This window comes from Notamacropus eugenii, chromosome 1 (assembly GCF_028372415.1).
Source record: "Notamacropus eugenii isolate mMacEug1 chromosome 1, mMacEug1.pri_v2, whole genome shotgun sequence".
NCBI lineage: Eukaryota > Metazoa > Chordata > Mammalia > Diprotodontia > Macropodidae > Notamacropus > Notamacropus eugenii.
The window spans coordinates 633757716-633783773 of record NC_092872.1 but is presented as its reverse complement, the minus strand read 5'-3'; the positions used below and the strand labels follow the sequence as shown (position 1 = coordinate 633783773).

General features: G+C 40.6%; 1 protein-coding gene and 1 long non-coding RNA gene across 20 annotated transcripts in view; one reads left to right on the top strand and one right to left on the bottom strand.

Annotated features, from left to right (window-relative positions):
* Positions 1–25892, bottom strand: part of LOC140520899 (uncharacterized) — a 44227-nt gene extending 18335 nt beyond the window's left edge. Inside the window, exon 1 of the long non-coding RNA XR_011972698.1 lies at positions 25763–25892. This is a non-coding gene — a long non-coding RNA (uncharacterized lncRNA). The remainder of the gene's footprint in view (positions 1–25762) is intronic.
* The window catches only part of AAK1 (AP2 associated kinase 1), a 335873-nt gene that overhangs the window by 178863 nt on the left and 130952 nt on the right, over positions 1–26058 (top strand). For 18 of the 19 annotated variants that reach the window (XM_072635329.1, XM_072635330.1, XM_072635338.1 and 15 more), the window contains 2 exons: positions 6401–6509; positions 21252–21394. In XM_072635329.1, the coding sequence (XP_072491430.1) occupies positions 6401–6509; positions 21252–21394 (252 nt within the window). Of the gene's footprint in view, positions 1–1689; positions 4616–6400; positions 6510–21251; positions 21395–26058 lie in introns of those variants that run through there. The other variant, XM_072635337.1, reaches the window with a different exon arrangement.

Genomic DNA, 26058 nt, shown 5'->3' with positions numbered 1-26058 from the left:
TTGTGGTTCATTTGTAAGGCTTGTATTTTATCAGGGCATCCTGTGCTGACTCTTTTCAAGGCCATTCCATTTATAACCATGAATTTTCTACATCTTCATTTGTTTATTCTTAAAAATTATGAAAGGGCAGCCAGGTGGTGCAGTGGACAGAGCCTAGAGTCAAGAGGACCTGAGTTCAAATTCAGTTTCAGACAGGTGCAGGCTGTGTGACCCTGGGCGAGTCACTTAACCCTGACTGCCTCTACTCCCCACTCCCCCCAATTTTTTTAATGGATAGGGATTAGATCTATGATTTCAGTGATTAAAAAACTGTTCATCGACAGGTGATGATAGAAAGCTATTTCATTGAATAATGAGAGATAATTGAGAGCTATTTAATTGAATAGAGAACTATTTCTAGGTGAAGAAATTCCATTTACCAGTGTAGCTCAGCATTTTTTCTGCTACTTATCATCTTTAAGAGTTTCTTGGAGTACTTAGAAGTCAAGTGACTTGAGCAGGGTCATATAGCCATTATACCTCAGAGGTGGGACCTGATCCCAGGTCTTCCTGGGTAATAAAGACAGAACTCTACAAGTTAGTTTAATTTAGACAACATTACCTCACAAATCAAAGATGACATACTAGTTTCAAAAGAAAATAAAATTAAAAGATGCAAATCAATACTTTCCCCTCTCTCACCATGTTGAGTTTGAAATGCATAGGGGACAACCAGGTGAAGATGTTCAATCAATAGTTGGCAATGTGGGACTGAAGGTCAAAAGAGAAATGCTGTCTGAATATGTGAATTTGGGAGTCATCTACATAGAGATGATCATTGAACCCTTGGGAGTGGATGAGATAACCCAGAGCAAATACCGAGAGAGAGGAGAAAGACAGTCCAGGACAGAGTGCTGGGAGACACTCAGTTTTTGTGGATGGGAGCAGAAAAATGAGAATAAGCTGATCAGCTGATAGAAGAACCAAGAAAGAGCAGTATCATGGAATCCAAAGAATGACAGAGTAGTGAGTCAAGAGGTGATATTGGAAGCCAAACTGTAAGGGATTGAGAACAGAGTGAAACGTGAGAAGATGAAGGCAATGAGTGTCGACAGCCCTTTCCAGGAGTGTGGCTATGAAAGGGGGAGAAGAATATAATAATTTGATGGAATGGCAGAGCCCAGTAAAAATTTTGCAGGAGAAATGAGTTCCAAGCATGTTTGTAGGCATCAAGGAAGGAACCACTGGGTAAAGAGAGATTTTGGATCTGACAGAGGGAATGCTTGGAGAGGTGAGCTTCCAGAGGAAGTGGGAAGCGGTGGGATTAAGGGCATCAGTGAATGGGGTTGGCTATAACAAGAAGCCCCATTTTTTTTTTTTGTCAGAGGCTGAACCTAAGAGGAAATATAATAGGAAGTGATGAAGTGAGATTTTGAGATGTGGAGTAGAGGAGAAGAGGGAGCTTAAGGTAGATGTCCATTATTTCTCCATTCTTATAGGAACAGAGAAATGAGGAGGGGGAATGATCCAAGACTATGGTTTGGCAAGCCTTGGGGGTTCAAGAGAAGCTAATAACACATGGTAGAGATAGTCAGGCATTGGGTCAGAACTGAAGGGGAAGGCAGGTAATGGAATGGGAGAATATGGAGAAGTAGATGGATGGGTGGGGGGGAGGGAGAGAGAGAGAGGGAGAGAGAGAGGGAGCGAGAGAGGAAGAGGGAGAGAGAGAAAAAGAGAGAGAGAGAGCATTTATTAGGTGCTTACTTTGTGTCAAGCCCTTTGATGAGTACCTGGTATAGAAATACAAACAAGTAAGATAAGTCTCTACTTTCAAGCAGTGTGCATTCTAGTTGGGGAGGAGACAGCACATCAATGGGAGCTAGTAGGCAGTGGATGAAGGGGGTGGAATGTGTTGATTTTCGAGAGGGGAAAATGTAAGCAGTGAGGAGGAGAACAAGGAGTACGGAGACAGCCCAGGTATGAATAAGGGCACACATGCTGATGTCTTTCCTAACATAGTGACCCTGGGGAGGAAATCAGCCATCAGGAGACAGCGGAACTCCCTAATGAGGATGAGCAATAGGCTTAGGAGGGGTGGGACGGAAAGAGAAATTTAGGGATTTAGAGGTTGTAGGTGGAAGGAAGAGATTTAGAATACTGCTTAGTTCAAGGACATAACTCTCCCTATTGTAGCTGAAGTGAAGTCAAGTTGGAAGTCATGGGATTTTAGGAGCTCTGTGATCTGAAAGGCCAAGGTATTCAATATATGTATGTTGAAGTCCTCAAATATAGGTGTGGAGATTGGGGTGGAGAGTTGAAGTTTGAGTAAGGTGGTGAATTCTTTGTGAAAATAAAAGGAATGATCCATATGTCAGCAGATGACTGTGATAAGAAGTTAGATTAAGTAATAAAATTTGAGTGACCCTTTAAGGAAGAGACGTCGCTGAAAAAGAAACAGTCTAGAAATGGAGTGAGGAGCAAGGAGTATACCTTCAAGCAGAGAAGACGGTCCTTATCCTCAAGTTCTTACCCTTTCCCATTCTAGTGGGGAAAGGCAACACATAAATGAAAGATGGAAAACAGTGGAAGGAGGAAACCCTTCCTCCTGGTCCAGTGCTTGGGGAATATAGAAGGCATACCTAGTACTGGAAAAAGTGACTGCAGACTGAGAGTGCAGGAAGATGAAATGAGTATAAAGGCAAGAGATCTAGAATACGAGCAGTTAAACTAGAGTGGGGATCCCAGACGGCACAATGGCACATCTTCAGTTCTCTGAACTAAATACCCCCAATTCCTTCTGCCAGTCACGGTTTGGTATATTCTCTTGTTTTTTCGTCTTGGTTACCCCCCTTTTGGACACACACTTTGTTTAGGTCCTTCCTGAAATGTTGTTCAGTTCTGGTGAACTGAACATAATATTCCAGATGAACTCTTATCAGGGCAGATGAGAATATCAACTCTTACTCCTGAAAGCCATGCCTTTCTTACTGAAATCCAGGATAATGTTAGCTTTTGTGACTATTGACTCATTGAGTTTGAAGACCACTAAAACTCCTAGATGTTTTGGTTTTTTTCCCCCACAGAAAGTGTTATCTAATGAGGATAGGAAGTTCATTTCTTAAACCCAAGTGTAGAAATGAGAGGCAGGTTGGTCTAGTGGATAGAGTGCTGCACTTAGAATCAGAAAGATCTGTTTCAAATTCTGCCTCTCACATTTACCTATTGTGTGACTATGGACTATTTGCTTAACTTCTGAGCCTCAATTTCCTCCAGTGAGGGAACTGAATCTTAGATGACCTCTAAGGACCTTCCCCAGCCTGAATCTGATATGAACTTTACCTTTGCCTTAGACACGTAAAGGTCATGTGATCCTAGGCAAGTCACTGAAATTCTTTCTGCCTATATTTTCTCATCTATACAATGGGGACAGTAATAATAACTCCTACCTTTCAGGATTGTTCTGACAATCAAATGAAATATTTGTTTAATACTTTGCAGACTTTAAATTGCTGTATAAATGCTGACTGTTCCTCCTCCTCCTCCTGCCTCCTGCCCAAGCAGTTTTCCCCTCATTCTCGTCTTCGATGACCTCTTTCCACTAGGTCCTTAAGAAACTTTCGTTTGACGCTGCCAAGCTTTGTTCTAGATCTTTCCTCCCTTGTACTGCCTACCTCCTAGAAAAACCCTCCTCTAGAACAGGTATTGCTTTTGCCTTTCTTGGTAACTTCAGTATTTAGTGAAGTGTCTGCCTCCTAGTAATACATGGGTCTTAACTGACCAGCTGGCTTCTCTTCCTTCCCTCCCCACTCGTTTCCCAACTCCTTGTACATAGGCTTATCACCCATGCAAACCTCTACACATTACTAGACTTCTCACAACTGCTGAATTCAGTGGTCTTTTCTCAGGTCTACTTGACTGTTGTAGTTTCACATTTTGGACACTCCCCCACCCCTACCCATTTACTTCTTTTCTATATATTATCTTTCCTTGACTTCCGTGATACTACCTTCTGCTTATCCCCCTTCTACCTTCCCAGCCATTTCTTTTCATTCTTCAAAAGGATATTGACAGAGAGCTTTGGGCTGAATTTAATAAGATGAAACTCAATAGGGATCACTGTAAACAGTCTTGCACCTGGGTACAACAAAATCAACTTCATAAGTATTAGATGAGAGCGACAGGGTGAGATAGCGATTCTGAAAACTACCTGGGAGTTCTAGTGGACTTGAAAGTTCAAGAGGAGGTTGAAGTGGGATACAGCAACCGTTGGCTGCGTTAAGTGTGCTCCAGCTTCCGAGCAGAGGACACTGACAGTCAGACTATAGCCTCACCTTGTCAGACCTCATTTGGAATATTGTGTTCATTTCTAAGCACTACAGTTTAAAAAGGACATTGAGAAACTGGAATGTTTCCAGAGGAAGACATTCAGAATGGGAAGAGCCTATTATGACATATAAGTCAAAGGAACTGGACAGATTTAGCCTGGAGAAAAGAAGATCCGGGGGAGTGTATGATGATTGTCTTCAGATATTTGAAGGGCTATCATGGGATCATGGGAGAAGGGATCAGACTTGTTCTGTCTGGTTCAAGGGCACAGAAGCAGGAGCCATGAATGGAAGTTTGCAAAACAGCAGATGTAGGTTTGATATCCAAAAAAACCTAGTAACAATTAGCGCTGTCTAGAAGTGGAATGACTGGCCCTGAGCAATGATGGGTTCCTCCAAGTTAGTAATCTTCAAGAAAAGGCTGGTCCACTGCTTTCTGTGCATGTTAGAGTAAAGGTTACTTTTGTGTATGGGGGGAATAGATGACCAACTCTCAAAATCTGTGATTCTGTGTCAGAGGAAGGTGGTCGTCAACTGAGTTTGTGAAGAGAGGGCTAGAAGACAGACGTCATGAGAGGTGGCAGCTTTGAGTAACTCTGAGAGTGTGAGGTTCCTCAAGCTAATGGGAATTTTGTTTCAGTTTGTGAGCATTTACTAAGCATCTGATATTTTACAGAGGCAGAGGCAACTTGATATAGTGATAGAGGTTACTTTAACTTCAGGGGGATCTGAGTTCAAGTGTTGCCTTTGGCAATTGTCTGTTGAACAAATGCCTGTTAACAAGTGGAAATATACCTGCAATGTCATTTTATTTCTCCATAAACAAGTTTATGACATATAAGGATAAGTTGAAGGAACTAGACAGATTTAGCCTGGAGAAAAGAAGATTTGGGGCAACAAATGATAGCGATCTTCAGATAGTTGAAGGGCTGTTGTGGGGAGAAGAGATCAGACTTGTTCTGTTTGACTCCAGGGAGCAGAAGATGCTCAAGAAATGAAATGAAATTTCCATCAACTTGAAGGTCTTGGAGCTCCCAGAGCTGCTGCCTCTCTGATGAAGCCTTTCTTCTACCCTCCCACACTCATTTTGCAGGTCACTTTCTTCTTTTGACTTGGAAGCACAGATTCTGAGAGTTGGCCATCTAGTCTACCCATATATAAAAGGAATCTCTACTGTAACATATACAAAAGGCAGTCAACCAGCTTTTGCTTGAAGACTTCTAAGTTGGAGAAACCCATCACTAGTGGCTCAGGGCAGGTCATTCCACATTTGGATAGAGTAGATGTATCATATATTCCCCCAAATCTTCTTTTCTCCATGCTAAATCTGTTCACTTCCTTCAACTTATCATTATATGTTATAAACCTGTTGTTTATGGAATGACAAATTGTCACTGCAGATAGAGACCCCAGGAACAGGTTCTACCTTTGATATATACTGACTGTTTGATCCTGGGAAAGTTCCTTAACACTAGGCTGTAGAACAGTTGTCCATCTGCTTTGTTAGTAGGCATTTCCCCCCGGGAGGTCCCTGTGCTAAGGAAATCTCAGGTCTAAATCCTTACCACTTGCCCCTACCCCCCCAAATATATAAGGCAGTGTGCTGGGGATATAGATAAAATGAATGAAAAAAAAGCCCCTGCTTTTAAGGAATTAACATTGTATTAGGAATGATCCAGGTAAATAAATACATATAATTTGAGGAGGCACTGACGTAGGCTTAGCACAGTCTCTCAGTTGACCCTTGAAGAGAAGGAAGGATTATAGAAGGAGCATTTTCCAGGCATGGCAGGTGGGGTAATCTGTGCAATGATTGCCATAGAGGGAAATGAAATTCCCTTTCTTGAAATGGAAGCTAATTTTGCAGGAATAGAGGTTACATGAGGGAGAATCCAATGTGAAATAAGTCTGGAATAGTTCTTGGACTCAGGTTGCATAGGACATTAAATGTCACCTTTATCCTAGAGGCAGAGGAAGCTTTACTGAAGATTTTGAACTGGAATGAAATGGTCAGAGCCAGGCTTTGGAAAGACTTTTTGGTCTAAGACTCTCCCTTTAACATAGAAATGCCTAACATGTATTTGTTGTGTTCACAGAGGGATCTGTCAGGACACAAGAACATCGTTGGTTACATTGATTCTAGTATCAACAATGTGAGTAGTGGCGACGTGTGGGAAGTTCTAATTCTCATGGATTTTTGCCGAGGTAAGTGTGCATACATGGTGTTTTCCATGGCATTTTGTTGGCCACAGGCTTGCCAATGTCTTTGCTAATCATGCTGTTATCCCTGGGTTAAAGGTTAAACATGGGATCCGGAAGGTCAGGAGATAAGTAGTTTTGACAAACAACAGTGACAAAGACATCATAAAAAATAATTTCTCATATATGTGTCTGAGCTGGAGGCAGTATTGTATAGGAGAAAGAATATTATTTTTAGACTTAGTAAGACCTGGTTCAAATCCTGCCTGTGATACTTCCTAGATGTATAATCATGGGCAAGCCACCTAAATTCTATGAACCCAGTTTTCTCTCTGTAAAATGGTATGAATATTACCTCTAGTCTATGCTTCATAGGGGTTGTGAGAATTTAATGAGGTGATGTATTTAAAGTGCTTTGCTATATAGACATAAGTTTTGACGATGTTAATCATGATGATCATGATGACTTGCTTTCTATCTATGTTGTATATTAATTAACAGAAAAGTCACTTTACATGTTTGTCAAAGCATCATAGATCTGTTAGTAGAAAGGACTTCATAGTTTATCTAAATTAACCCACTCAATTTATAGATGAGGACTTTGAGATCTAGGGAGGTTAGGTAACTTGACCAAATTTTACATTGGTAGCAAATAAAACTATCCTTGAACCTTAGATCTTGTGACTTCCAAGTTCAACACTCTTTCCACTAGACCACTAGACCAGGGCTATTCCCTTATGAGAAAGTTAGTATTTTATATTTGATTCCATTCTGTAATTTATTGTATTCTGCAGTTGCCTAAGCCATATTTCTCTTTCTTTGAGTTAAGTTTAGAAGTTCATGAATCCAGAAGCTCAGTTTTCCTTTCTGAGTTCAGTTTAAAAGTTAAGCTTCCCCACAAGTCACTTTAATTGAAAGAAAACTGTTATCTCTGTACCATTAGCTGCCCTTGTACAATTAGAAGAAATCTGTTATCCATGGAGGGTGCAGGTAGATGCCAGGGAGTCTGGTCTGTTATCTCTGCAACACTGACTGTCCTTCAAAAATTTCTGGTCTCTTAGTGTTGTGATACTAACTGACCAAACAAGTGGACACCACCAATGAGTTTTCTGTTCATAGAGACAAGATGGAAGGAGAGCTTGTTGCTAGCCCTATGTTCTATACTTCTATCTAGTCATATTGTTCTTCATCAGATAGAACACTTCAGACTTTGCAAATAATGATAGTTTTCCATCTGTGATGTATCCTGTTCTTTGTTTTCTTGTACTTCCCAAAACTATATGACCAGTAAGTCCCACCTATTGGTCATCTGACTGACTGAGGAGCTGAAAAAAACCATTTTATTGGTAACTACTGGCCTTAGCAATAAACTGAATATGTTTAGAACTTTGGACTACTTGAACATCCAGAAGCTGGGATGCCGGAGTGATCAGTAAGTGCTCTCCCCTCCCCCCCCGATGACCGTGAGGGAACCATAAAATTCTTCCCCAGATTGATCCTGGATCAGTGGGAGCAGCAGAAGGGGGCGGGTGGTCTCATAACACCAGAGGCTGGAGAGGTGGCAAAGGGGGATTCTTCCTACCGTGGTGGAGGCTATCTGGAGGGACAGACGACCCAGGACAGAGAAAAATTCGCACTGAGACCCAGGCAAGCCGCAGCCCGGGAGACGAGCCCCAGGAGGGGCAGGAACACGCATTAGCCTCTAGGCGTGCCCCAGCCCTCCAGGGGAAAAGGGAAGACAATAGGGAAGCTGGGATCACCATCCCCGGACCTTGCCTTTGCCTCAGGCCAGCTGAGGAGATATCCTGAGACCAGACCACACCTCCCACACACCTATCAAGCTAACCCCAGGGTTGATCTGGGAAACAACAACAACAACAACAAAAAAAAAGCCTGCTTTTAGCCTAGACAAACATCAACTCAACTTAAAAGATCTGTATCTTCTGACTGAAAGAACCAAAAGCTACAACACTCAGCCAACATCATGAATCGGAAAAAGCAGACGAAAAGTGAAAAAACCATAGAATCTTTCTATGGGGATAAGGACCAAAACACAAACACCAAAGAGGTCAGAGCTGAGACTGTACTTCCATCTGAAACCTCAGATGGGACTATGAATTTCTCGCAAGCACAACTAGATTACCTGGAACGTCTGAAGAAGGATATAAAAGAAAAACTGGCCAATGATTTTAAAACCATAAAAAAAGAATTCACTGATGAGAACATCAATCTGAAAAAGAAAATTGAAGAAATGGAAAAGGAAGTTCAAAAATTAACTGGAGAGAATAATTCCCTAAAAGGAAGAGTTAATCAAACGGAAAAGGAAACTCAAAACCTAATAGGGAAAATTGATCAGATGGAAAAGGAAACCCAAAACCTAACTGGGAAAATTGGTCGAATGGAAAAAGAAGTACAAAAATTAAATGGAGAAAATAGCTCCTTAAAGGGAAAAATTGGCCAGATGGAAAAGGAGATGCGAAAGCTAACTGAAGAAAACAATACGATCAAGATTAGAATTGGGCAAGTAGAAACTAATGACTCAATGAGGCAACAAGAATCAGTCAAACAAAATCTAAAGAATGAAAAGATAGAAGAAAATCTAAAATATTTAATTGGAAAAACAACTGACCTGGAAAATAGATCCAGGAGAGAAAAATCTAAGAATTATTGGCCTGCCAGAAACCCATGATGAAGAAAAGAGTCTGGACAATATCTTCCAGGAAATCATCAAGGAAAACTGCCCAGAAGTACTAGACTCAGAGGGCAAAATAGTCATCGAAAGAATCCACCGTTCCCCACCGGAAAGGGATCCCAAACTCAAAACCCCAAGAAATATAGTTGCCAAATTCCAGAGCTATCAAGTGAAGGAGAAAATACTACAAGCAGCCAGAAAGAAACAATTTAAATATCAAGGTCACACAGTCAGGATCACACAGGACCTTGCAGCTTCTACATTAAAAGATCGAAAGAATTGGAACCCAATATTCCGTAAGGCAAAGGAATTGGGACTCCAACCGAGGATCAACTACCCAGCAAAGTTCAGCATAACATTTCAGGCAAGGAGAAAGTCATTCAACGAAATAAGGGATTTCCAGAGCTTCCTGACCAAAACACCAGAACTCAATAGACAATTTGATCTTCAAATACAGGTCTCCAGAGAATCATAAAAAGGTAAACAGAGGGGAAAAAACAAAAACAAAAACTTGCAACTCAATTAGGGCAATCTGTTTACCTCCCTGTAAGGGAAGATGATACCTGTTAATCTTGAGAACTGTGCAGCTATTATGATAAAAGGGATATATGTAGAGGGAAGGGGCATAAAGTAAATGATGTCATGGCAAAAATATGATTTAAGTATGAGAAGGGAATGTAATAGGAGGTGTGGAAAGGGGGAAGCAGAAAATGGCAAATTATATCACAGGAAGAAGTACAAAACTATAGTAGAGGGAAGGAGGGGAGGGAGATGAGCATTGTTTGAGAGGTACTCTCATCTGATTTGTTCAAAGGAGGGAACAATAACCTTAAGCAGATAATCCTAACTAGCTCTATAGGTAGTAGGAGGGGAAGGGGGAAGAAAGGGGAGGGTGGCTAAAAGGGAGGAAAGAAGCAATAAGAGTAAAGGGGACTAAAAGGGAGGGGGGCTAAAAGAAGGAGGGGAAGGCTGCAGGAGGAGGGGGAGAAAAGTGAATACTATTGAGGAGGGGAAGGGAGACGGGAGAGTTAAAAGCACAAATGGTGGGAAAGAGGGTGGAGGGAAATACACAGATGGTAATCATAACTGTGAATGTGAATGGGATGAACTCTCCCATAAAACGGAGACGGATAGCAGAATGGATTAAAAGCCATAATCCAACAATATGCTGCTTACAAGAAACACATTTGAAACGGGGGGATACACATAGGATAAAGGTCAAAGGATGGAGCAGAATATATTGTGCTTCAGCTCATGTAAGAAAGGCAGGAGTAGCAATCCTAATCTCAGACAAAGCAAAAGCAGAAATAGATCTAATCAAAAGGGATAAGGATGGAAACTATATCCTACTAAAAGGCACCATAGACAATGAAGCAATATCATTACTAAACATGTATGCTCCAAGTGGTATAGCATCCAGATTCTTAGAGGAGAGGTTGGGGGAGTTGAAGGAAGAAATTGATAGCAAAACTATACTAGTGGGGGACCTCAACCTCCCCCTCTCTGAACTAGATAAATCCAACCTTAAAATAAACAAGAAAGAGGTTAAGGAGGTAAATAAAACTCTGGATAAGGTAGATATGATAGATCTTTGGAGAAAATTAAATGGGAATAGAAAGGAATATACCTTTTTCTCAGCGGTACGTGGAACATTTACAAAAATTGACCATGTACTAGGACATAAAAATCTCACAATCCAGTGCAGAAAGGTAGAGATAATCAATGCATCCTTTTCAGATCATAATGCATTAAAAATTACATGTAATAAAAGGCCATGGAAAGAGAAACCAAAAATCAATTGGAAACTAAATAATCTAATTCTAAAGAAGGATTGGGTTAAAGAAGAAATCATAGAAACAATCAACAACTTCATTCAAGAGAATGACAATAGTGAGACAACGTACCAAAACTTATGGGACACTGCAAAAGCAGTTATTAGGGGAAGTTTTATATCTCTGAATGCTTACATAAATAAAATAGAGAAAGAGGAGATCAATGACTTAGGCTTGCAGTTGAAAAAGCTAGAAAAAGAACAAATTGAAAATCCCCAAGTAAATACCAAATTAGAAATACTGAAAACCAAAGGAGAGATTAATAAAATTGAAATAAAGAAAACTATTGAATTAATAAATAAAACCAATAGTTGGTTTTATGAAAAAACTAATAAAATTGATAAACCTTTGGTTAATCTGATCAAAAAAAAGAAAGAAGAAAACCAAATTACTAACATTAAAAATGAAAGGGGTGAACTCACCTCCAATGAGGAGGAAATTAAAACAATAATTAGAAACTACTTTGCCCAACTTTATGCCCACAAATTCGACAATCTAAACGAGATGGATGAATATTTTAAAAAATACAAATTGCCCAGATTAACAGAAGAGGAAGTTGAATACTTAAACAACCCCATCTCAGAAAAAGTAATTGAACAAGCCATCAATGAACTCCCTAGGAAAAAATCTCCAGGGCCAGATGGATTCACAAGTGAATTCTATCAAACATTTAAAGAACAGTTAATTCCAATACTACATACACTATTCTTGAAAATTGGGGAAGAAGGAGTCCTCCCAAATTCTTTCTATGATACAAATATGGTTTTGATACCCAAACCAGGAAGAGACAAAACAGAGAAAGAAAATTATAGACCAATTTCCCTAATGAATATAGATGCAAAAATTTTAAATAAGATTTTAGCAAAACGAATACAGCATCTTATCACGAGATTAATACATTATGATCAGGTAGGATTCATACCAGGACTACAGGGCTGGTTCAATATTAGGAAAACTATTAGCATTATCGATCACATCAACAACAAAGCTAACAAAAACCACATGATTATCTCAATAGATGCAGAAAAAGCTTTTGACAAAATACAATATCCATTCCTACTAAAAACATTGGAGAACGTAGGAATAAAGGGAACTTTCCATAAAATAATAAGCAGTATCTATCTACAACCTTCAGCAAGCATTATATGCAATGGGGATAAGCTAGATGCATTCCCAATAAGATCAGGGGTGAAACAAGGTTGTCCATTATCACCACTATTATTCAATATGGTACTAGAAATGTTAGCTGTAGCAATTAGACAAGATAAAGATATTCAAGGAATTAGAATAGCCAAAGAAGAAACTAAGTTATCACTCTTTGCAGATGATATGATGATTTACCTAGAGAATCCCAGAGATTCAAGTAAAAAATTACTTGAATTAATAAACAACTTTGGCAAAGTTGCAGGGTACAAAATAAACCCACACAAATCCTCTGCATTCCTATATATTAGCAACAAAGTTCAACAGCAAGAGATAGAAAGAGAAATCCCATTTAAAGTTAGGGTAGACAGTATAAAATACTTAGGAGTCTACCTGCCAAAACAAACCCAGGGACTATATGAACACAATTACAAGACACTTTTTGCACAAATAAAGTCAGATTTAAGTAAGTGGAAAAACATTAGTTGCTCATGGGTAGGCCGTGCTAATATAATAAAAATGACAATTCTACCCAAATTAATATACTTATTTAGTGCCATACCAATTAAACTATCAGACAATTACTTTCTAGAGCTGGATAAAATAATATCAAAATTCATTTGGAAAAACAAAAGGTCCAGAATATCAAAGGGACTAATGAAAAGAAATGCTTGGGAAGGTGGCCTAGCGCTACCAGACCTTAAACTGTACTATAAAGCAGCAATTATCAAAACCACTTGGTATTGGCTAAGAAACAGAGAGGTAGACAAGTGGAATAGACTTGGCACTCAAGATGCAGTAGGCAAGGAATATAGCAACCTTCTGTTTGATAAACCCAAGGACCCCAGCTTCTGGGATAAGAACTCATTGTTTGACAAAAATTGCTGGGAAAACTGGATAACAGTGTGGTGGAAATTAGGCATAGACCCATACCTGACACCGTACACAAGAATAAAGTCCAAATGGGTACATGATTTAGGTATAAAGATTGATACCATGAATAAACTGGAGAAGCAAGGAATAGTGTATTTATCAGATCTATGGAGAAGGGAAGAATTCTTTACTAAAGGAGAGATAGAATGCATTATGAAATGCAAAATGGATAACTTTGATTACATTAAACTGAGAAGTTTTTGCACAACCAAACCCAATGCAACCAAAATCCGGAGGGATGTAGTAAATTGGGAAAGAATTTTTACAGCTAAGCTCGGGGATAAAGGCCTCATTTCTAGAATATATAGAGAACTGACCCAAATGTATAATCATACAAGTCATTCCCCAATTGATAAATGGTCAAAGGATATGAACAGGCAATTTTCAGAGGAAGAAATTAAAGCTATCTATAATCATATGAAAAAATGCTCTAAATCACTATTGGTTAGAGAGATGCAAATCAAAACAACTCTGAGGTACCACATCACACCTATAAGATTGGCAAACATGACAGAACAAGAAAATGATAAATGCTGGAGAGGATGTGGGAGAGTTGGAACACTAATTCATTGTTGGTGGAGCTGCGAGCGCATCCAACCATTCTGGAGAGCAATTTGGAACTATGCCCAAAGGGCTACAAAAATGTGCATACCCTTTGACCCAGCAATATCGCTACTAGGACTATATCCCCAAGAGATCATAAAAATGGGAAAGGGTCCCACATGTACAAAAATATTTATAGCAGCACTCTATGTAGTTGCCAAAAACTGGAAGTCAAGGGGATGTCCATCAATTGGGGAATGGCTGAATAAATTATGGTATATGAATGTAATGGAGTACTATTGTGCCATAAGAAATGATGAACAAGAAGACTTCAGAGAGTCCTGGAAGGACTTATATGACCTGATGCTGAGTGAAAGGAGCAGAACCAGGAGAACTTTATGCACAGCAACAACCACAGTGTGTGAGAGTTTTTTCTGGTAGACTTAGATTTTTGTAATAACACAAGAACTTCTGAAAAAAAAAAAAAATCCCAATGGTGGACCTCAAGGCAAAATGCCTTCCACACTCAGAGAGAGAAATATGGAAGTCACTCACATAATGTAGCAGATCATGTTTGTGTATGTGTATCTGTTTGTGTATCATGTTCTGATTTGTTATACGGATTCTTTCATTTATCTTAGTCTGACTACATAGCATGACTATAGTGAAAATATACTCAATAGGAAAGTATATGTAGAATCTATACAGAATTGTATGCAGTCATGGGGAGGGAGGGAGGTAGTGGGGGGTGGGTGGGGAGGGATAAAATCGCAATTGTATGGCAGTGATTGTTAAACATTAAAAAAATAAAAAAATTAAAAAAAAAAAAAAAAAGAACTTTGTGCCTTGGTTTGCCTTCATTTCAATGGTGACACTAAGTCTTCTTTACTAAGCCCCAGTTGCGTTATAGTCTGCTTTGGGGGAGGGAGTTCTTCATCGGAAAGTTCCTTACATTGATGGATGGATTAATGGATCCTCTGCATGTTTTCAAGTCTGATCTGGGAAATCAGGATACTTCAGAATGAATGATAAAGCCATGAAGAGAAGAAACAACTCAAGAATTAGAAAAATGGCCTGGGGATTCATTTTTCTTCCCTATCCTTCAAAAAAAAATTTTTTTTGGCCTCACTCTGGTGATCTATCTCTATTGGCGATGAAGATACCAGCAGATATCTGTAAAGCACCAACCAGGTGAGAAGGAAGAGCCTATAGGTGAGAGGAGGAATTATAGGAAATAATGAATGACATGCCTTTCAGTGCTTTTATTTTTTAAAAAGTGCTGTAGTTTACAAAATTCTTTCCTTATAATAGCCTTCTGAACTGGATAGCCCAAGTATTTTTATCCCCATTTTGAAGAAGAGGTGATTGAGGCTCAGAGAGGTTAAATGACTTGCTTAGAGTCATGCTGCCAGAATCAGAACTTAAACTCAGGTCTTCTGCCTCCAAGTCTTGTGTTCCCTACCCTAAATCCCAGCTGCCACTCAGAATTTTTCTGGTTCAGAAAGAAGACCTAAAATTTCTGTCTTTTTGAGCCCCTGCTGAGCTACAGGCTGTAATTTCCAATAATTCCCTGTCCTGGCCCCGATTTTTATCAACGACTTGGACGCAGATATAAATGACAGGCTTATCAGGTTTGCAGATGACATAAAGTGGGCCGGGTGTGCCAGCTCTCTGGAGGACAGAACCAAGATCCGTAAATATCTTGACAGGCTGGAACAAGGGGTTGAAGCAAGCCAAATGAAAGTGAACAGAGCTCAACGTAAAATCTTTCATTTGGGTTCCGGAAATCATGAGCAGGTTGGAGGAAGATACAGTTTCATGGCATTTCATATGAGGAAAGATGTGGGGAATTCAGGGTACTGCAAGCTCAGTGTGAATTTTCAGAGTATCTACCTTATAGATATTGAGTTATAGTATATATTAACAAAAAGAGAATATCCAGGAGAAAGAAGAAGAAGGGCCCACTGGACTGCCCTCTGGTTCAGGTCGAACCACATTCACTTTGATTCAATAAATAAAAAGATGTTTCAGCGATGTGCAAGGCTCCATTCTGGCATGTGGGAGAGGAGATTGTAGTGGCATAGATGAGTAAATAGAAGGTGAATTTCAGGAGGGACAGAGGAAGTAGTCAATCAGCTAATAAGTATTAAATCCCTACACTGCGCCAGGCACTGTAGCACGTGCTAACATTTCAAATACAAACATAAACAGAGACAGTCCCTTGCCCTCAAGAAGCTTGCAGTCTAATGGAGAAGAACAACAACAACACACCAAAAATGGAAAACCAGTGTAGGAGGCGTAATGGAGAAGCCCACAGGAGTGTAGCTGATGAGATGTGGAGTAAGACTGTAGAGAGCCCCACCCTTCCATGAAGGAACTGGAGCCGCTGACCTTGTCCTCTAGTGGGAGGGTCCGATCCAAGGGGGAGAGGCGAATACCAAGACAGATTGAATCTCACAGGATAATGAAATTTTCCAATGGGGAAGGAAGTCATGATAGAGAAGTCCTAAAGCAGCGTAGCTAATGGGAAGTGGGAGAACAGCTGGAGGGATCAGAGAGGGCTTCATTTAGTAGGTGGTACCAGAACTGAGCCTTGAAGGAAGCCAGGAATTCTAAAAGGTGAAGAAGAAATTTAGAGAGTTTACCTTAGTCCTTTCCATGACGTTTTAAGGTGACTGATATGATCAGCAAAGATAATGAGGGAATTGGACACTTTATCATTTAGGCAAAGTGGGGGGAAAAGCATGTGGTCACATTTTTGGCAAAGTTTGAAAATTTCTCTCCCTTATGTTTAAAAGCTTGGTGGTGTGATAGATAGAGCTCTGGAGCCTAGAAGACTTGGCTCAGATCTGGTCTCAGATATTTCCTGGCTGTGTGACTTGTGGCAAGTCACTTAACTTCCCTCTTCTGCCTCAGTTTCTTCATCTGTAAAATGGGGACAATAATAGCACCTACCTCCCAGGTTGGTTGTGAGGATAAATGAGGTAATATTTGCTAACCTCTGAATTGTAGCTATGATTGTTATTATTTAAGAACTGTTCCTCCAGGATCTACTAGAAGTCTAATACTTTACCGTAACCTCTGGGACTATTCATATAATAAATAACTCCTTGTTCTAGTAGGAGAGGGAAACAAATATTTATTAAACCTGTTATGGGCCAAGCACCGTGCTAAGTGCTTTACAGATACTATCCCATTTGATCCTCACAACAACCCAGGAGACAGGTGCTGTTATTATCACCATTTTTTTTCTTTTTACAGTTGAGGAAACTGAAGCAGACAGAAGTTAAGTGATTTGTCCAGGGTTAAACTGATATTAAGTGTCTGAGGTAGGATTTGAACTCAGATCCTCTTAAGACCAGGTACAGCATTTTATTTACTGTACCATCTGGTTGCTAGGAGCAGCGTGCTAGATTAGAAATTGTTGCTGGATTTGGAATTAGAGGAATTTGGGTTCAAATCTCAGTTTTTCCATTTTCCCAGCCTGGGACTCATCACTTAACCTCTCTGAGCCTCAGTTTTCTCATCTGCAAAATGAGGGGTTGGGCTAGGTATCCTTTAGAATGCTTTCCAACTCATCATCATTCTATGATCTTTGATCTTTTCACCTGGACAGCATCCTGACGGAAAAAATGCTTTGTCAAAGACCATAATACTAAAAATAACCCCTAGTGATATGGTGTGCCATGTGCAGTTCTCTGCTTGACAACCCTTTATGTAGGTCATTTGTTGTTGAGACTCTCTGTAACCCCATTTGGGGTTTTCTTGGCAGAGATACTGGAGTGGTTTGTCATTTGCTTCTCCAGCTCATCTTACAGATGAGAAAACTGAGGCAAATAGGGCAAAGGGACTTGCCTAGGATCACATGCCTAGTAAGTAACTGAGGCAAGATTTGAACTTATTAAGAAGATGAGTCTTCCTCACTCCAGACCAGGTGCTCTATCCACTGCATCACCTAATTGTCTCCAAGTAGGTCAAGCATGAGGATAATTTGCAGGAAGGCTGTTTAGTATAGAAAAGAAAAAACATTCAGACTACTTAAAACAACTAGACAGTATAAGATGGGGAATGTTGCTATGGTACGGTATGAGTTAGTAAGCTTGGAAAAATGTGGAAAGACTTAGACTTAGGAAGAAAGAGGTTATCCACTGTTAGAGAAACAGAGGATAGATAAATAACTATAGTATGGTCTTACATAGATGCATATGAATGTATATGTCTATATATGACTATGATTATCAATATCCAAGTATATGTACATGTAAGTGTAAGTATGTATATGTGGGTGTGTATATGAATATATGTATATATTTGTGTACATATGCCTATGTGCATATATGCATGTCGTTTATATGTGTACATATGTGTGTACACAGACAGATACACACACGTATCAGTGCTTAATTGTAGTCGTCTGGTAGAGGAAAGGGAAAAAAGAATAAAGTAAAAAGTGCACAGCAGAGAACAAAAGAAAACATAAGGAAGCAAAGAAAAGATGGATAGCTCTCAACACAATGTGTACTATTAATTATAGAGTCTTTTTTAAGAAAAGAATGGAAATTTATTGCTATATATTTTGAATCCTCTTTCACGTTCTGCTGTGCATGGCAATACTTTTTTCTTTTCTTATTTTGTATTATTTTAGTTTTAGTATTTAAGTTTGTTTTTTTCTTTTCTTATTTTGTAATTTAGTTTAAAATTTTAAAAATTACAAATAAAAAAAGAAAAAACAATTGCTTTCAATGATCAAGGGTAATCACGTGGAAGAAGGATTCCACTTGACTCAGTGGTTGTTGTGGTATTCATCCATCGTTGCCAAAGAAGACCACACCATCAGAGGAATGATGACATGACTTGCACTTGACTTTGTTTTGAGTGAGGGAGGGCTGTGCAGGTCACCAGCCTCACTTCTCCTCTAGAGCCATCGGAATCCAATGACCAGATATTCATCAGGATGACTGGAGATGACCCAGGATGCACTGGGAGACCTTGGGGCCTTTAGGCCAAGGTCTTTGCTGATACTCACTTAGGGTGAGGTAATGCCCATGTTTAAGAAGTAGCCAGGGCATGGTCCCTTTAATGAGGCAAAGAAGAGAAAGACATCAGGCCAGGAGGAAAACAGTAACAGTTACTACTGATCATGCCTCTGAAGCCAGGAGAGTCCAGAAGAGCCCTTAAGCATGGGCCCAGTGTTGTCTGAGCTTCAGAGTGCAGTAGGCCCAAGGTGAAGGGAAGGGAAGGGAAAGAAGGGAGAGTAGCCAGTAAAACCCGAGTCAACTTGGACATCTTTTGGCCATCCAAATTTACCTTCCTTTGGAGAGGGGAAGGAAGGGGAGGGGGAGACAGACAGGAGAGGAGGAGCTGAGTCTGCTGACAAGGTTGTGTTTGTTCTTTGTTGCCCAAAGACCATGCCACCAGAGAAATGATGACATACACTTGACTTTGTTTTTGGTGAGGGAGGGCAGTGTGAGGTTATCAGCCTCAAGGGTAGAAGTAACAGCAATGAATGAGAATTAGTGGGAACTAGATTTCATTTCAGTAAGAGTTAGAAATGTCTAGAAATCGAAAGCTATCAAGTTTACTGTTATTCTAAAAACCAAGGCTATATAACCTCATTCTCCTGATGTTGTGGGAGAAGCATTAATGAAATCCACAGATAGTTCTCAAACTTCATTTTAACCATTGGAATATATTGGGGGAAGGGGAAAGAGCATTGATTTGGAAATCACAGAACCTAAATTTGAATTGTGGTTCTGCCTGGAGGTATTTTGAGATCTTAATTCTGTTGAGCAGGCCAGGCAGTTAGTACTCCTTTTCAGGTTTTTATAGCATTCAAAATGTTGGTATGTCCACATCCAAATCATTGGTAAAAATGGTGAACAGAATGACTCACCACTTTTGTGACCTTGGACAACTCACTCTTCTGAGCCTCAGTTCTTTCTTCTGTATAATTAAGTGGTTGGACAGATGGCCTTCATCGGCCCCTTCTAGCTCAAACCTCTAATACTATGGTCCCGTTATCAAACCATTTTTTTCAAAACCATTGCTGAATTTGATGAATTTCATCACTTTTTTCGCTAATTCAGTTTTGGTGGAGGAGACAATAAACCCTGAACTGTCTAGGAGAGAGTCCGTGGGAGTTACTAGAGCTCTGGATAATCCCCAAATGATTATCTAGTATCAGGGAGACAGATTTTAGCTTAATATTAGGTAGAACTTTGGCACAAGAGGAGGAGTTGTCTAAAAATGGAGACTGCCCTATTTATCATTGACTCATAGCCTGAGAGTTGGAAGAGACCTCAGAGGCATTCTAGTACAGCCTCCCTTTTGGATGGGCACATCTCTGTCTCTGGAAGTGTTTGAGGCGCTGTTAGAAGTGCTGGACAGGGGACTTCTGCAGAGGAGAGAAGATTGGACGGGATGAGATTTGAGACCGTCTCCACCTCTGAAACTCTAGGATTGGTGTATATGTTGTAAACTGAAGGCTTAAACAGAGAGAGGTGATGATTGTGTCTCAGTGAAAACAAGCGTGCCCTTCCCTCAGCAGCCCAATAGGAGGAATCGTTGAGGAGACTTCATTTAACACTCTTGTTGTTGGAAGGGTTCGATTCCCTGGCCCCTCTTGTTGTGAGCAGCCAGCTGCACAGTCTCCCCATGGTTCTGCTGCCTTGCATTGCAGTGAGTGTATCTACCACCTACACTTTTCAATGACAGATGCTTGAGAAATGAATCCGTAATCATCACCAATTCTCAATCATCTCCATCCATGATGAGCAAAGACAATGGATACAAACAAACCACAGTCTTTCTCAGACCTCGTTTTAACCATGGACTCTAGCCGCTTCCACCAGGCATAGCCCCCACCCCCACCCCCACCCTCTGAGCTGTGTCTGAACTTGGCCATTGTCACCATCTCTTCTCCTGTTCATTTTTGGTGAAGAGGACAATGAGCCTTGAAATGTTCAGAAGGCAACCAGTGGGAAATACTCGGGGGTCTGGATAATCTGAAAATGAGAGACAGTCCTCGGAAATCAGGAGTTCCAGCTGTGCCTTTAATGGCATTTCATTTCCTCAGGGCAGACAGCTGAAAATTCAGCCAAGGAGATCATGGATTGTTCCTCGTGATATATTCGTCATAGCTTCATAGATGCAGAGCCAGCAGGCCTCTGAGACCATCTAATTGAACCACCACCACCCCCCCCCCCCCCCAGTTTTATAGAGGAACTAATTGAGACCTGGGTAAATTAAATGACTTGCTTAAAATAAGCAGCCAAGCTAGGATTAGAACCCAGGTCCTTCAGGAACATTCTTTCTCTCCAAATGTATTATTTTTTAGGTTGTCAGTGTTTGTCTAAATGGAAGGAGTCTTTTTTTTTTTTCCTGTTTCTTCATTGCAGAAGGCATTGCAGTGGATTGAGCATTGAACAGGGTATCATAGGGTGACTTTTCAAAGGACTGTATGCCAATCATTTCACCTCTCTGGACCTCAAGTTCCTTCATAGTGAAATGAGGTGGTTGGGCTAGGTGATCTTTCTGTAAGGTTTGTTTCCACTTGAAAATTCAGTGACTCTAATTTTTGTCAACTTCCTGTCTTTTCTCTGCTAGGAGGTCAAGTGGTGAACTTGATGAACCAGCGTTTACAGACAGGCTTCACTGAGAATGAAGTGCTACAGATATTCTGTGACACCTGTGAGGCTGTCGCCCGCCTCCATCAGTGCAAGACACCCATTATCCACCGGGATCTGAAGGTAATAGGCCAGTCAGTTCAGCAGCAGGGATTCACTAAACTGTTACCCCATATCCTTCACTGCATTAGACAATTGGGGAGGAAGGGTAGAAGGGTATGATGTGATGCCTCCAAAAGACCACACACACACACACACACACACACACACACACACACACACACTCACTCTCTCTCTCTCTCTCTCTCTCTCTCTCTCTCTCTCTCTTTCTCTCTCTCTCTCTCACACACTCTGAGCTCATTGTGTGACCTGGGCCAAGTCACTTGACCTCGTTTCCTCCTGGACATGTCCGGAGTTTGGATGGGATGGCCTCTGTGATTTCTTCTTGCTATAAAACTGTAAAGTGGGGGACAATAACCACATCTGTCTCCCAGGATTGTTGTGAAGATCCGATGAGATAATCTATGAAACCTTGTGCCAGACTTCATTGTTACACAAATGCTGGCTATTATTACTCCCTACAATTAACATGAAATAGCTGGACTAGCATCCAGCAGCATAGACTCTAGTGCTAAACATGTAATAGTAATAATACATAAGATATTTACATAGGACTTTAAGGTTTTTATAAAGCATATTCATCATAAGAAGTCCCGCAAATAGATGAGAAAATTGATGCGCAGGGAGGTCAACTAGCTTGCCTGAGGCCACCCAAGAAATGCATTGAGTGAAGATGTAAACCCAGCTTCTCTGCCTCCAGATGCCATGATCTTTCTCCTGGGTTACATTGCTTTTCACTCACAGAGAAGGGCAGAGAAGGAAAGGCTCATCCCAGGATAATAGCATCAGAGATTTAAAGCTTACAGGGACCTTTGAGGTCACCTGATCCAGCTCCTTTATTTCATAGATGAGGGAGCTGAGACAGGGAAGAGATGGGTAATTTGCTGCAGTTTATCTGGCTCCAGAACTCAAACCCATTTCCTTTCATTTCAGATCCAATATTGTTTCCACTGTACTGTGTCGCCATGGGTGGAAGTGGACAGGCAAGGCATCACACTTTAGGTGAAACCTTAGCTGTCCTTCAAGAAAAAGTGGGATTTGCAGCTGGGCTGTGCAATGGATATTGGGCCTCTAGTCAGGAAGACTCATCTTTCTGAGTTAAAATTTGGCCTCAGGCACTCACTAACTGTGTGACCCTGGGCAAGTCATTTAACCCTGTTTGCCCCAGTTTCCTCATCTTTAAAATGAGTTAGAGAAGAAAATGGCAAACCACTGCAATTTCTTTGCCAAGAAAAGCCCAAATGGGGTCACGAAGAGTTGGACATGACTGAAAACAACTCAACAACAAACAAAAATATAGCACTTTAAGGTTTACAAAGCATTTTACATATGTTAACACAATTTTCACAAAAACCCTGAAACAACTGAACAACAGGAATTTGAATGGGTTTAGTGAACTGGACATTTTGATATTTCAGGCACAGAAAACTGCAAGGAAAAGAGTAAAGGTAGTATTGAATATTGGGGTGAGGGTAGGTACAATGTATATTGCCCTGACTGGAGCAGAGATTTTGTCACCGAGGGAATAGTGGGAGAAAAGCTTAGACAGGAAGGGTGGGGCCAAGCTGTAGAGATATTTCGGGCATTGTAGAGGGTCTTGAGTGGTAGACAGAGGAGTCTGAACTTTAGTCTGAGGGCAGTAGGACACTACCAAAGCATTTTGAGCAAGCATAGTTGGTGGGATAGAAAGAGCACTAGACTGGGCAGGAACCCTGGCCTTGCATCCAACTTCTAACACCTAATAACTCAGAGACGATTGGGAACATCACTTAAACGTTCCAAGCCTCAGCCACCTCCTGTAAAATGTGGACAATAATGTTCATGCCTCCATCCTCACAGCGTTGGTAGTAAGGCTGAAGTTTTGATGGGAGGCATGTGAGTCTTCTTTTTGGAGGGAGTGGAGGCTGAAGGTTAAGCTTGTTTCACCTTTACATTTCCAGTGTCAAGCTCAGTGCCATGCATATAGAAGCACTTAATAGATATTTATACGTTTGTACTGGATTGGGAAATGACATTTTGGAGACAAATGAGGTGCAGGCGTTAAAGTCCAGAACACCAAATCTAGCCTACGTTCAGGGGTAGCCTCGCTGAGTGAATTGATTCAGCTGCTTCATCTGGAGGGCTGATGATATGCAGTTCATATCAATATCTCCCCATGACCCTTCTTCATCCCTACCCCCACCCAAGAGAGGAGCTTTTCTTGGGACTTAGATGAGGAAAGCTGTCTTCCCAGGGGGCTGTCTGCAGCACAGGCTTGCTTCATCTACAGAGAGGGCTTTGAATCTTCATTATTCTCTGCCTACAGGTTGCAGGGGAGGAGGGAGGATGTGGGACAGGATAGAGGTGAAATGTGCCTCATTTTCCCTTTCCCTGAATTTTAATTTGAAAATAAGTGCCTTTCATCAGCAGGACATAGGCATAAGCCTCCTCTAGGAAGTCACTTGTATTGCAAATTTAGAATTGTCATTGTCATCACAATAGCTCGTGTTTCTTAGCACTTTTAAAGCTTTACAAAGTGCTTCCTTCACCACATCTTTGTGAAATAGCAAGTTGGCAGGATGATTGTCCCCATTTCACAGATGAGGAAGCTGAGTTTGCTCATCAGGGACTCAAAGCTCTCCATCTTCTGACACAAGGCCTCTGCTTTTACCACTGTGCCACACTGCTCCTCCAGTTGAAAGGCCCCATAGGAAATCATTTGATCGAATACTTCTCCCCAGCCTTTGCTTTTTATACCCGTAAGGGTGAAGTAAGTGGCCTGAGGTTACATCTACTCCTGGCTAGAAGCTAGCACTCAAGCTCAGGGCTACTGATGTCCTAGTCCACTGATCAATTTCCTAGTCCGATGATCAATTTCCTTCCTTGTCTATTCTAGTAGTTTTTATAAGATCTCATTTATCTCACCTTGTTGGTAAGTGAACTATTTGAAGTTCTGAATTTTCCACATAATTGAAACTTATGCCTTTAATCAACAAAAGGTTTGTATTAAGAGCTTACTCTTAAGATTGTTTTATTGATGAATTAAAGGACCTATAAATGTTTATTTTTTGTGCTGAACTGTAAATCGGTGATACCCTAGGGGATGAATTTAGAGGACCTATAAATGTTTATATAAATATAAGTTCCAAAGGGAAATTGAAATATGTAGGATAGTTTGTCACCAAATGGTCCCATACTTATGGGCTTTATTAGTTTTCATGCCTCTTTTCTCTCTGTTAGGATGTCAGTTTTCACTTCTTGCTGTTCTCAGTGTGGTTAGCTCAGGCCACTTCCTCCCCACCTTCTCATTTCATAGAAGAGCAAAGTTGAAGAGGAAGGACTTCAAAGGTCACATAGACCAGTTGATGAACCCTCTCTACCACATCACCTGCAAGTGATCATCCCACTTTCAGCTCAGACCCTACAGTAGTTGGGAACTTTCCTCTTCCTTCTACTCTATTCCTCTGGCCTTCTTGGACAGTTTTTAGGAAGTTTTCTCCTAACTTCAGTTGAAATCTGAGCAAAATAAGCCTAATCCCTCTTGTACATGAAAATCTCTTAAATTGGACAGCTATCATGTCTTGATCTTGTCTTACCAGGAATTTTCAACAAATCATGATATGGCCTCATTTTCCAAGTTTCTCCTCATTCTGGTTGCTCTCCTGGATGTGGCCCAAATTTTAAATGCTCCTTCTAAAAGGTCATGCTCATAATTGGATGTGTTCCAGGTATGGTCTGACCAGGGCAGAGCCAGAGCACAGTAGGACCAGCGTCTAAGATTCCACTGGATTTTTTTTTTTTTGTATTTAAATTTATTTATTTAAGTTTTCAACATTCATTTCCACAAAATTCTAGGTTCCAAATTTTCTCCTTATTTCTCCCCTCTCCCCACCCCAAAACGCTGAGCATTCTAATTACCCCTATCACCAACCTGCCCTCCCTTCTAGCATCCCTCCCTTCCCCTATCCCCATCTTCTCTTTTGTCCTGTAGGGCAAGATAAATTTCTATACCCCATTACCTGTATTTCTTATTTCCTAGTTGTATGCAAGAACAATACTCAACAGTTGTTCCTAAAACTTTGAGTTCCAACTTCTCTTCCTCCCTCCCTCCCCACCCATTCCCTTTGGGAAGGCAGGCAATTCAATATAGGCCATATCTGCGTAGTTTTGCAAATGACTTCCATAATAGTCATGTTGTGTAAGACTAACTATATTTCCCTCCATCCTATCCTGCCCCCCATTGCTTCTGTTCTCTCTTTTGATCTTGTCCCTCCCCAAGAGTGTTGACTTCTAATTGCTCCCTCCTCCCATTGCCCTCCCTTCCATCATCCCCCACTCCCTGCTTATCCCCTTCTTCCCCACTTTCCTGTATTGTAAGATAGGTTTTCATACCAAAATGAGTGTGCATTTTATCCTTCCTTTAGTCGAATGTGATGAGAGTAAGCTTCATGTTTTCTCTCTCACCTCCCCGCTTTTTCCCTCCACTGAAAAGTCTTTTACTTGCCTCTTCATTGGATTTTTTCATTATCACATCACAATGCTGACTTTGACTTGTAATTTCTGGGCCTTTTTCCACATGAGATGTTGGCTACTCATATCTTATTCATCCTATTCTTGTATGGCTGATATTTTTTTTAACCCAAATGCAATTTGGATTTGCATTTGCTCCTTTTGCATTTCACCTTGTT